This window comes from Neolamprologus multifasciatus, chromosome 23 (genome assembly GCF_963576455.1).
Source record: "Neolamprologus multifasciatus chromosome 23, fNeoMul1.2, whole genome shotgun sequence".
NCBI classification, from domain to species: Eukaryota; Metazoa; Chordata; class Actinopteri; order Cichliformes; family Cichlidae; genus Neolamprologus; species Neolamprologus multifasciatus.
The window spans coordinates 23,227,512-23,239,638 of record NC_140460.1 but is presented as its reverse complement, the minus strand read 5'-3'; the positions used below and the strand labels follow the sequence as shown (position 1 = coordinate 23,239,638).

The 12,127-nt window shown below is 40.9% G+C and overlaps 1 protein-coding gene across 1 annotated transcript; it reads right to left on the bottom strand.

Moving 5' to 3' along the window:
• Nucleotides 1-5,554: 5,554 nt before the first annotated feature.
• Nucleotides 5,555-11,793, bottom strand: LOC146491556 (POU domain, class 3, transcription factor 3-B). Its single transcript, XM_085152063.1, has 2 exons — nucleotides 9,748-11,793; nucleotides 5,555-9,352 (listed from the first exon to the last, which is right to left on the bottom strand). The coding sequence occupies exons 1-2, from the start codon at nucleotides 10,972-10,974 to the stop codon at nucleotides 9,251-9,253; spliced, it is 1,329 nt and encodes a 442-aa protein (XP_085008189.1). The 5' UTR covers nucleotides 10,975-11,793; the 3' UTR covers nucleotides 5,555-9,250.
• Nucleotides 11,794-12,127: the final 334 nt, after the last annotated feature.

The window sequence follows — 12,127 nt, the reverse complement described above, 5'->3', positions numbered from 1 at the left end:
TTGTTTTTTCAGAGCCAACATAAATAGAAGTTGTTGGCAAAGCTGTGAGTGCTTCAAAATGTTGACCAGCTTTTTGACACAAGATTTTAGAAGTAAGCAAACTCTTGCTGAGAGTCATAGGTCAGGCTGGGTTCACTAACTTTATGAATAGATGAAACACATGCCATGAGTATCTCAAAAGGTCCCTGCAAGAATATTATTCTGTTTTAAACTTTGCTCCACTTTGCGTTGTGTTAAATTTAGAGACTTTATGCAACTCTTTGAAACACTAAGACACTTTAAAAGTAGGAATATTAAAGATAATGCAAATGATAGGCTGGATCTGAAGAAGTGAGATTACCGGTTAAAAAGATGATAAGGGTGAGAAAATAGAAGCCAAAGGGAATGTATACAAGATTCAAATAGATCAGCTGCACCAGTGATAAAAGCGATCAATGCCTGAAACACTTATACAAATGTTAACTAAATTTAACAGTTGATATAAAGTAGCTAGCCAAAATTGCAACTGTTTTGCAAAAAGTACAGCTCAAAGTCAAATTATTAATCAGTAACTAAAAATAATGAAATAAATAAACAAACTTGTTATAGAGCAGCTAACTTAAATTAATTAAGTATAGCTTCCAGGAGAAATATTATCCAGTAGCATAGCTCAACAAATTATTAGCAGATCATTAGCTAAATATAATGGGAAAAAAGTTAAAGTAGCTAGCTAAAATTATTTATAAAAACCCATAGCTATATGAATTTGCTAAATAATTAGTATTTAATTTGCTACCACTCTGAGTTAAGAGTTGAACTAACTTGATAAAAGTGGTAAAACACTTTTAGCATGGAAGCTTAAAGTATGGATAAAATATAATATTATTACGTTATATTGCCCAAAATATAGCTAACTGTTTAATTTTAAGCTAACGCTATGAACTGAGTCAAACTAGCCAGATAAAACTATTGATAAGCATGTATTGACAAGTTTTGATATGTACTGATGAGCATAGACAGCTAAAAGTGTGTTTATAATATATAGAAATTGATTTGCCAAAGAAATATGGCTAATAGTAACAGGTAAACATAACATAAGTATGGCTAAATAACTAAACTTGTTAGCTAACCATAGAAACAAGATGCTAGCTACAAAACTAAAATTGAATAGTGGATAAATGGATAAAATACTAAATCAGGTATAGAAAGTTATAAGTTAAGTAACTATAGGGTAACTGGAAATAAGCTAAAAGTAGCCTAGACACACTTTAAAATGAGTCTAATTAAACTCACTGAAACATTAAAGGCATGGAAGAGGATTTTTGAGCACCTGACAACATTTTTTAATCGGGGGGGGGGGGGGGGGGGGGGGGGGGGGGCGGGGTCAGTTAGATTTAAAAAAAAAAAAAAAAAAAAAAAACACTGAAAAAAATCAATACATTAAGTGAATAAAAGTACTCACATTACTGCATGGAATCAAAAATAAGTGTTCAAGAAAGCCATTTCCTCCACTTTCACCAAACCAAAATAAAACTAAAAACTAACAGTGAGCTAAATGCTTCTTCACAGAAAAGAACCTCCACATTAATGATAACAGATCAGTGGTGTAGCCTTAGCAGGAACAACAACAACACCACAAAGCTGCTTTTCCAAACGCATGTGCACAGACTGAAAAGCCAGTCTCAACCTCGCATCACCCGAATCTGCAGCAGGAGAAAATGTGAAAGATCACTAACTAGCTTCCTGGTTCCCATGGCTACAAATAAAGCCCGGTTGGCTGTCTTTTATGTGGGATCATGAGCACGGGTGGAGCATGTGTTTAACCGAGGATGCTGCAAAACAAGATCTCACCCCCCCCCCTCCCAAAACTGCATCACAACTGAAAAAAGCTGAACAGATGCCAACAGGAAACCCTTTGAGGTGGTGATAAAATTTTCAAAATAAGCATGAAAACAGCTACAATTTTTTGGGAGATGCAAAATGTGTGTAATTTGCAAAAAAATATTATATTTATCATATTTACCATCAAATGTTTTTTTTAGAGCCACCGATAATACCCAAGTGCTGTAGTATAAATAAAGCCAAAAATATTAAGTAATATTCAGTAATGTTATTAATATTATTAAGTAATGTTGTTTTTTATTTAACCTTTATTTATACAGGTTAGACTGAGACTGTCTCATTTACAAGAGAGACCTGTTTCAGACAAACATATTAAAATTACAACAATTAAAAACGAGATAGATAAAACAGCCAAAGCAGCCTAATGTTTAAACAATCATATCAAGACCAGGAACAAGTTTCCAGTGATGATATGGTTACATCTATAGCTGACTCTGCAAGAAACAGATTTCCTCTCAAAGCATCCAGAACGTTCTCAACTTGTTTGATTTGATTGCTCAAGAAGAAGGCATTAACATGGATGGCCTAAACACTTGGAGACCGTACTTGTCTGGACAGCTACAAAGTGTACAAAGTATTGCAAAGGAGATTAGACAATCAATGAACCAATAGGAGATACCAAAGAGCTCTTTAGCTTCTTATTTAAGTGATGAAAAGCTGAAAATGTAGAGATTTTGACAGGTCGGTCTGATAAACACACATCACATACTCCATCGGTGCTCAGTGATCGTAATGCCTAAATAATGATAATAAAAAAAGTAATAAGAAGTTCAGCTTTAATTAATAAATAATGGATAGCATTGTATTTTTAAATTTTTTTTAAAATAAATGCACATTAAACCCATTTCCTGTATCTGCATGGCTAACTTTCCAGCCTGAAGTCCACAAAATGACACAAAGTGACTTAAAACCTTTGCAAACCTGCACACAATCTCGAGCTAAACGAAAATGTCAGGTTTATTAATTAACTCTGATTAAGGATGTTGTTGATTCTGCTGGAGATAATGACAAGGGGAGCTGGAAAAAATCAAACGCGGAGTCAGCTCGAGCGTCCACTGGGTGGCGCTGTAAGGTCAGGGAAACCGGAGAGGAGAAGCTGTGGTTATAAGAAAAGAAAAAAAGAAAAGAGGGTGGGGAGACAGGAGGGGGAGGTGGGGTGTGTGGAGAAGATGTCTGGATTAGATTAGGCTTTGATTGTGGAAAAATACTCATGAAAACGTGAAGGAGTTGTTGTTTAAGTCACTTTAATGCGGGTAAATATGGAGGGAACTGACAGGTGAGCTGGTTTTATTCAAGCTTTTTTCCTTTTTTTTTTTTTTTTTAGTGTAAAAGAGATCCACGTTTGTGTTTGATGAGCTTAAAGGCGGATGAAGAGGGGTTAGAAGTCTAGTTTCACTTTCTGGGCTTCTTCTGTATTTGTCTATATAACTTTTCCCTCTCAGTGAGGCGTTTCAGGGACACAAAATGAGCCACACACAACACGCAGAAACTAAAATTACGCGCACACACATGTATGTATGTACCTGATTTCATTTGATATATTATATGTTGTATATTATAATAAATAATGAGGGGTGTGTAGGGTCTGTAGTCTGCGCACTGATCCGCAACAGAAAAAACAAACGGGACTACTTTTCGTCTAAAAACTTCCTTTGGAAAATACAACTTATTGCAATAGTGTGTGTGTGTGTGTGTGTGTGTGTGTGTGTGTGTGTGTGTGTGTGAGACTTAAAACAAACAAACAAAAAAAGCAATTTCGCTGCTACTAAACTTTCCTGTAAGTGTGTTTATTTACCGCCTTAAATAATAAGAAATTTAAATTCCCGTGACGCACTTACGAGAATTATGTGCTTATTACATGATTATTACAAACAATTACAATGATACTAATAATAATAAAAAAACCCACTTTAGCGGTGTTTTAAACCCGAAGCACATCAGTGTAAAAGCGAGAAACACTTACAGGAATGTGCAGGAGCGTTTTAGTGAATTTACTTTGAAAATCTCGTGTCTAAATAATCAATAATCATTTTGTTTTTTTTAATGGAGCATTTTGTATCTGAACTGCTAATCAAAGCTCTCGTGTTGCTGAGTTAAAGGCGAGATTTAAAAAGAGGAAGAGGAGTAGAAAACCCCCACAAACATTAGACTTCAGCGCGCAGGCTTTCTGCGCTTTTGAAATGCACGCAGGCAGATGAGGTGCTGAAGCACATTACCTCTGTGAGAGCTGAGCTTCCTTCAGACTCCATTCACCCCACCCTCCTCCTCCTCCACCTATCCATCCTGCCTGCTCACAAAACCATGACCTTCACAATTTATAGAGAGGAAACCCCCGAGAGTCACGTCATATTTTAAAACGTCCTCCTCTCCTTCTTCTTCTTCTCCTTCTTCTTCTTCTCTCCCTGCTGCCACAATAGAGTCTTGATAAGCTGTATTTACACGGAGGCCTGTTATGATCTACTGCTTTTGTTTGACTCTGATAGATATTCTGATGTCGAGAGGAGGAAAAAAAAGTCTCCCGTAAATGTCGAGCATGCCACTTTCTTTTTATATTTACATACAAATATGCAAATAATGATGATGATAATAATAATAATAACAATATTATTAATAATAATGGGGTAAGAATAACGATGACTAGTAAAAGAATAACTAAAATAGTTGCGTCAATCTTAGTTATAGTGCGTTTGAAAAAAATCTGTAAAATTGCTGTGAAATGAATTCAAAACAAACAAAAATAAATTACGAATAAATGAAATTATAAACAAAACTATTTACTTAATTACTAATAAATAATTCAGAATAAATTACAAATAACTCACAAATAAAACTATATTTATGATAATAAAATATACTATTATTATTAGTTTGCGGAATGTATATTAAATTGTAAATATAGTAATATAAAAATTTAAAAAAATGGGGAATTATCTTCACACAAAAATTGAAACTGACCCTGTAGCAGCTCCCACAATTTCTCGTAAAATTTCCACGATGACAGCCCGACAACCGGGACACGAGTGGGGTGAAATAAAGCGCCATGGTGGCTGGAAATCCTACCCACTGTTAATGACGATCAGAAGTCAGAAGACAGGGGGATAGGTTTTTCTGAGCGTCTCTCTCTCCCTCTCTCTCTCTTCTGCAGCACACATAAATCCATGTAGACGTGGAAGCGGAAGGCTCCCTGCGGAGAGCAGCTCTGAATAATCCATATTCATGCGCCCGACACGTGGAGTAAATATGAACGTGGTGGTTTTTGGGGTGGGTGTGTGGTTGGGTGGGTGGAGGGTTTGAAGGGAGAATCCAGTTGTGCTTATGCACATTTTCTCCAGGTCAGAGGGCGAGACCGGCACCCACCTGCCCCATAGGTGTGCTTTCAGAGAAAGTGGAGCCAAGAAAGTGAGGAAGTTGTGCGGGGCCTTGTTAAAAGTAGAAACCCTGTGCGTGGTAAATGCGCTCAAACCCTCTGAAACAGGGTGGGTATAAATATGATTTCAGAGGTGCGTATTATTTATTTAAAAACAGTAAAAACGTTATAAAAAAATAAACCCAAACACCTGTAAGTCTGGGTGGATGTATTCAAGCGTGAACGTCGCAGTCAAATAGACACACGTGTATTTATTTTTATTCAAACAGAAGCATTTACTGAAATATGAATCTCATTAAGTAACTGTTTTTATTTTAAATTAGATTTCTTGCGCTCAAGCAGACTTTGCATGTATGTGTGTGTGTATCGGCGGCTGATTGAAGGCCCATGAAATATTTATCATCAAAAGTTTGGATTTATAGGAAAAATCTGGAGTCCCTCCACCCGCTCTCCACCCTGCTGAAGCCTGGTTTTAAAGAGCGAATAGCTGTGACAACGAGCGGCTTTAATTAGCGCGGACGGGCGAGGCGAGCCTGTCGGGCCACCGTCGTCCCCAGAATCAATAGCGGGGAAAGCGAAGCGCTCCCAGCTCCCGGGGCCTACCGGTGCGCGCGCGCACACCTACATGCACGCACACCCGCTTGCTGCTGCTGCCAACACGGCTATGAAAACCCATGAAAAAGGCAAAGCTGTTGGAGAATAGGCGGATCAAAACCCATTATGAGATTTGAAACTCTTTTTCCTCCTGTGTGTTTCTTGTGTCGCCCTTTGGTTAAAAATCTCTCTCTAGATTGGGATATTTGTGCAAGAGCAAACTGTTGGATGCTCTCAAAGCTATTTTTTTCTTCTTCCTCTTCTTTGTGTGTGTCTGTGTGTCTTTTTTTCTTTTTTTGGTTGGAATCCATAAACGCAATGTAAACGCACAAGTGTGGGATTTGTTGCAGAGGAACCTCGATTGTTCCTGCCTGTGCTGAAGGTCTTATCTCGGCGAGTCACGTGACTTTCTCTTTGGGTTTTTTTTTATGCAGAGCACAGGAAGTGCATGCATAATGAGCGCGTGCAATAGGTAGGCCAAACTAGAACCTCGCGGTATTTTATTTAATGTTTACTGTCTCATAAGCACGCCCACATATTTATTTATTTATTTGTAATTTAAACACAATTAAACAAGCAGCCCGGCACATTTTAAAATATTTTAATTAATTATATTATTTTTTAAAAGGCAAAAATGCACGAGAGAGGGTGTAAAGTTTTTTTTTGTTTGTTTGTTTTTTGCTGGCTTCACGTGCAGCAGCGTGCCTCCTCTGCTGCCACTTTTACTAATGGAGACAAAGAAAAATGATGCCCACTTCTCTCTATATCATTGAATTCAGTTGCTAAGCAACTAGTATGGGGAAATCATCCGCGAAATTCAAAATCCTGCAGCGCGAGGACACGTTTGGTGAGTTTTTGCTGAATAGGCGAGCAAGACAACTTCAGAAAAAAAAACCCTCAAATAAATAAAATATGTATATATTTTGTATATTTTCAGTACAAATTTAAAAAAAAAAGTTTGAAAGACAGGGACACGTTTTCATGGTGATAAAATTTGCATGATAACAACAACAATAATAAAAATAATAATTTAGATTTACTACAGAAAGACAAACATTACAAGATGCTTTTTTTGGTCTGCGCAGGCGCTATTAGTGATATTGTTTGGCTGGTATATTTCCCTGTCAGACTGCACCGTGCTGAGGCTGTGGACACACTCGGTGCTTAAAAACCTCAGTGACCCACTGCCCCGGATCCTAAAACAACATGTCAGCTCCACTGGGTTTATGGAGCCCGTGGACCCAAACACACCTGCACAGCGAGGGGCAGAGGAGAGCCAGGCAGCCGGCTTATAAAGTCTAACTTAAGGAAATCATTGTGCGGATTAGCCTCTCGTAATGTTGAGCAGAATTAAAGCAGGAGGATGAAAAAAATCCCCAAACATGATGCTGAGTATGTTTATCTGGACTGCGAGCTTAAATATTACATAACACACAACCCCAGAACATCAGGAGGCTCCACACAGCAGCGACATTAACCCACAGCGCCCTACTGCACCTATATCACACACACACACACACACACACACACACACACACACACACACACACACACACACACACATATATATATATATATATATATATGTGAATATACAAAACAGCAGAATTATTGTAAAACCACAGTCGTTTTTTTTAAAACTACACAATAGAGACCGTCGTTTTAATCCTCTTTACTTATTTCTGTTTTAAATATAAGTAGGAACCATTTCCCAGCCTGAAGGCTAACTTTCCTGCTTTTCGCGCAGGCCCTGAAGAGGCAGCAGATGTAAACAAACAGCCAGACGAGCACATGCACTGTGCAGGCCTGCAGCTGACCGCGATGTTCCACTCACTCCACAGCAGTTATGGCATGATGACGATGATGATGATGATGAGAACACTACTGCACCTTTACCCCATCATCACGCACTCTTACTGCGTCAACAAATCCCACGCGCTGTTTTTTTTTTTTTTAAATAAATGAATCCCGCGTTTTATTATTATTCTGCAGCTGTGCACGCAAATAACAGCATCTGGATTATTTTTGAGCTTTTGTGTTAAATACATGAGTAAATAAAAGTGGAAAACACAACATGACTGCGTTTCATTCTAACAAATTTATTGTGTCTCAATCAGCTCGTACGGAACCACTACTGAAATTAAATTACAATCAAACTGATCACATCAAAATATACCCTTATTACCTAACAACGGTCAGCTTATGGTGATTTGTGCTCCTTTAGAAAACAAAATTGAACAAATAAGGGCAAAATTTTTTATATATATGTAAATATATATACATATATATTTACACATATTTTTTAAAACAATAAAAACAAGAGAGGGGAAAGCATCTTACACAAGTTCCTTCAGGAGTAGGAAGGGGTGGGGAGGGTGGGGGGCAAGAAAAATAAATTACCGTGTTGAAAGTATTCCCAATAAAATATTAAAACAAGTCATTTTTGGATGAAAAATATAAAGTAAATAACTCAGATCAGTATCTGATCTAGTGATCTATATTGCCACCTTTACAGTTTTTTTTTTTCATTTTCTTTTCTTTTTGTTTATTAAAACCTACCAAAGAATACTGCTTACAAAGGGCAGCATTAATAGGATATCCACAGCACCCACTCAGTCACACTTGGCAACAGAATTTTTTTTCTTTTTTTGTCCTTTTTCTCTCAAAGAAGTGCAGCTGGAGTCTTTTGCAAATGTCTCTATTTGTTGATGAGGGGGGGAAAAATATATATATATATATATGTGTGTGTGTTTATATGAAGAAGAAAAAAATCCACTCGTGGTGTCCATTAAATAATAATAATAATAATATTAATAATAATAGGTAGAATCGAAGAAGCTCCCACGTGAAGGATTTTGTATTTTTTTTCAGGTCAGTCCTGGTCCTGCTCGTCTTTTCTTTCTCGTGAGGGGCCTCAAAGATGGCAAACAAAAAAGGGAAGGAAAAGAAAAAAAAATATCCCTAATTCTCCATAAGTGAAACCATGCAGTCCACCTCAAAAAGAAGCTGCAAATGATAAAGGAAGCCTCGTGGATGTCACTCTTCTTCACACAGTTGCAGTTTTTACCCCCCCTCCTGTCTCTCTTGTTATTGTTGGGCATGGAGAAGTAGAAAGGGGCGGTTCAGTCCCATTTCTGAATATACAAAAAAATAATTAAAATGTAAAAGCCCCCAAAAGAAAAAAAGAGCGTCCTTTGTTGTTTCTTCAGTCAAACACAGGAAAATGAGAAATGAGGGGTGATATTTTTTAATTTGTCCTTTTTTGTTTTATATGGGGATTTGGAGGGACAGAGAATTTTCTCTTTCTTTCTTTTTTTAAAAAAACGGAATCATCATCGTCATAATCATAATAATAATAATGATAATAATAATAATAAAAAATACTTGGGTTTCCTCTTGGTTGTTGTCTCAATGCGCCAAAATTACCTGGTGGAATGAACTTGTGGTTGTCACCCTCTGGTCGCTCGCTTCACTTGCATCATCTTTTAAGTAATCTACTAAAAAATGCCCCTGAAAGAAAAAAGCAGAAGGAACCTTTTAGGTAAAGACATTTCTTTAAGGGCCTGGAAGAAGAGAGGGGGGAGGACACAAAAAGAAAAAAAGAAGGGAAGGGGTGAAGGTTTTTTGTTTCTGGTGAAAAATAGATAACACATTTTGTTTTTTTGTATTTTTCTTGTTTTTGTTTTGCAGTCTCATTCATATTCCCTCACAATCACAGTATCAAAAAAATGTTTTTTTGCTGTCTTTTTTCTGTTTTTTTGTCTATCTTGGCGATAGTCTGTATGGTGTTGCTTTTATGTCCTAAACAGTTTTAATTTGATATAAAATATTCTGCTGTGCTGTTTCTATGTTTCACTGAACATTCGTTTGCAGTCCATGGAGGGGGGCGGTGTTTCTGCACTCACATTGCCGACCTGAGAGTACACATCCTCCGGCGTCTGCGCCACTCCCGGGGGCGTCATCCGTTTTTCCTTCTGTCTCCTATTGCAAAACCACACTCTAACCACCTCCTTCTCCAGCTGCAAGTTGTCCGCCAGGCTGCTGATCTCCTGGGCCGAGGGCTTGGGGCATTTTAGAAAGTGGCTCTCCAGAGCCCCCTTGACGCTCACCTCGATGGACGTGCGCTTCTTTCGCTTCCTCCCCTGCGCCGCGATCTTGTCGATGCTGGTAGGGCTGCCCGTGGAAGAGTCGGCCTCCTCGAGCCACTTGTTCAACAAAGGCTTCAGCTTGCACATGTTCTTGAAGCTGAGCTGCAGAGCCTCGAACCTGCAAATGGTGGTCTGTGAGAAGACGTTCCCGTACAGGGTGCCCAGAGCCAGGCCCACGTCTGCTTGCGTGAAGCCCAGCTTGATCCTCCGCTGCTTGAACTGCTTGGCGAACTGCTCCAGGTCGTCCGAGGTCGGCGTGTCGTCGTCCGAGTGCGGGTCGTGGCTGTTGACACCTCCGCCTCCTCCGCCTCCGTGATGCTGGTGGTGCGGATGCTGGTGGTGATGGTGATGGTGGTGGCTGCCGTGGTCCAGGTCCGGGGTGTTCCCCCTCACCAGCCCTGGGTGCACCAGGCTCTGTCCGCCCGGGCTCAGCATGCCGTTTACAGTGAAGCCTCCGGGCTGGGAGTAGATGAGCGACTGCTGCTGCTGCTGCCCCCCGGAGATGGAGTTGATGTGAGCCGCCGTGGTGCTGCCCCAGCTCCCGGCGTGAGTCTGATGGGGAGCTAGGTGGGGGGGCCTGTGGTGTAGAGCGGTGCCCGTGTGCAGGTCGTCTCTGCCGGATCCTTTCACGTCCTGCTGTTGCGGGCTGCCCGTCATCCCGACCGGGCTCGACGACCAGGGGGACCCGGCTTCCGCCGCGGCCACAGCGGCCGCCGCTGCGGCCGCGGCGGCGTGCGGGAGGGACGTCACCCACTGGTGGGCATGGCTCAGCATGTGCCCCCCGTTGCTCGCTGCCATGGCGCCCTGCATAAAGTCACTCTGAACCATCTTGACCGTGGGGTCCCCCCTGTAGCCCCCAGACCCGGAGGTAACCGCAGCGCTGCCCGGCTGCATGCCACCACCTCCGGAGTCAGAGTGCACGATGGAGCCGGACGATAAGATGCTATTGGTGGGGAGATAAGGATTGGAAGCCGCGGTGGCCATTCCGTCAGCCCCTTATTAATATGTTTGTGGATAACCCCCCTCCCTTTCTCTCTTTCTCTTTCTTCCCCCTTTTTTCTTCTTCTTTTTTTCTAAAACCGTCACTTCTCTCGAGCAGGCAAATCGTATCTCATGAATTATTCAAACTTTTAAAAGTACGGGGAAGGTTTTTTCTCTTTGGCAAACACCATCGGAAAAATAAGATAAAAATCCTGGAGTAGAAAAAAAGTGGATAAAATCCTCTCGTGTTTACAACATTCTACTGCAGGGATTAAAACATCCACGTATTTCAGAAGCCCTTTTTCAAACCATGTGCTGTCCGGCTCGAAAGTTTCTCGCTGGGGTGAGACTGCGAACATTAAAAATTCAAATAAGAAAAACGGCACGCGCTTGTCCCGAAGCAAACTTTCGGTGGCTGCAGAAAACAAACAAAACACACGAAAAAGAAGGAAAAAAAAGAACAGCCTCGCAAATTCTCCACAGCGTACAAAGTCCCGGTTTATGTCCCCGCGTAGATGTGGAAACCATGAGCGGAGTGTCCTCAGTTCTTTTGTAATTCAGTCGCTGAGATTTCTCCCCTCGCTTTCTTCTTCTTCTCCTCTCTTGTTTCCCGGCGCTGTGGCCGTGCTCGAGCCCGTCTCTTTGTTCTGTTTTGATGTGTATAAACCTGCCAAACCGCAAACTCCCGTTCAAGTACAATCCAGTGGAACAGTGCGCGGCGCTGCTCGCGAGCCTCTTCTCTCATTCGCTTGTTCTCTCGCTCTCTCCCCCCCTGCCTCTCTCTCTCTATATCTCTCTCTCTCTCTTCCCGACAGCCCCGCCCCCCTCCAACACCCCCAAAGTCCTCCACCCTCCCCACCTCCCAGCCAGAGGACGCGGTGTTTTACCCCCGTGCGTCCGCATTGATTGGTTACCCGGGGCGTGATTGGCAGATTTTTTTTTTTTTTTTTGCCAGCCTTGCTCCGGGCGCACGAGCCCTCCTTCCGGCTGTTCCGATTGGCTGATTTTTAATTGCAGTCCAAACAAAACCTGGGGTACAACTTGGTAGTAAATAGTGGTGAGATGCTAGTACACAAACGGGATGAGGAGCGCGGGGGAAATAAAGTTTGGATAAACTGACATTTAAACCATAATCAAGACAAACGCTCTCTGGTGT

Bases quoted from the DNA above. Each gene is read 5' to 3' on its own strand.
- LOC146491556 (XM_085152063.1), bottom strand. From the start codon at position 10,974: ATGGCCACCGCGGCTTCCAATCCTTATCTCCCCACCAATAGCATCTTA. The intron at 9,353-9,747 runs GTGAGTGCAGAA...TTTTTCTTTCAG, and splicing joins TGTACTCTCAGGTCGGCAAT to GGGCATTTTTTAGTAGATTA.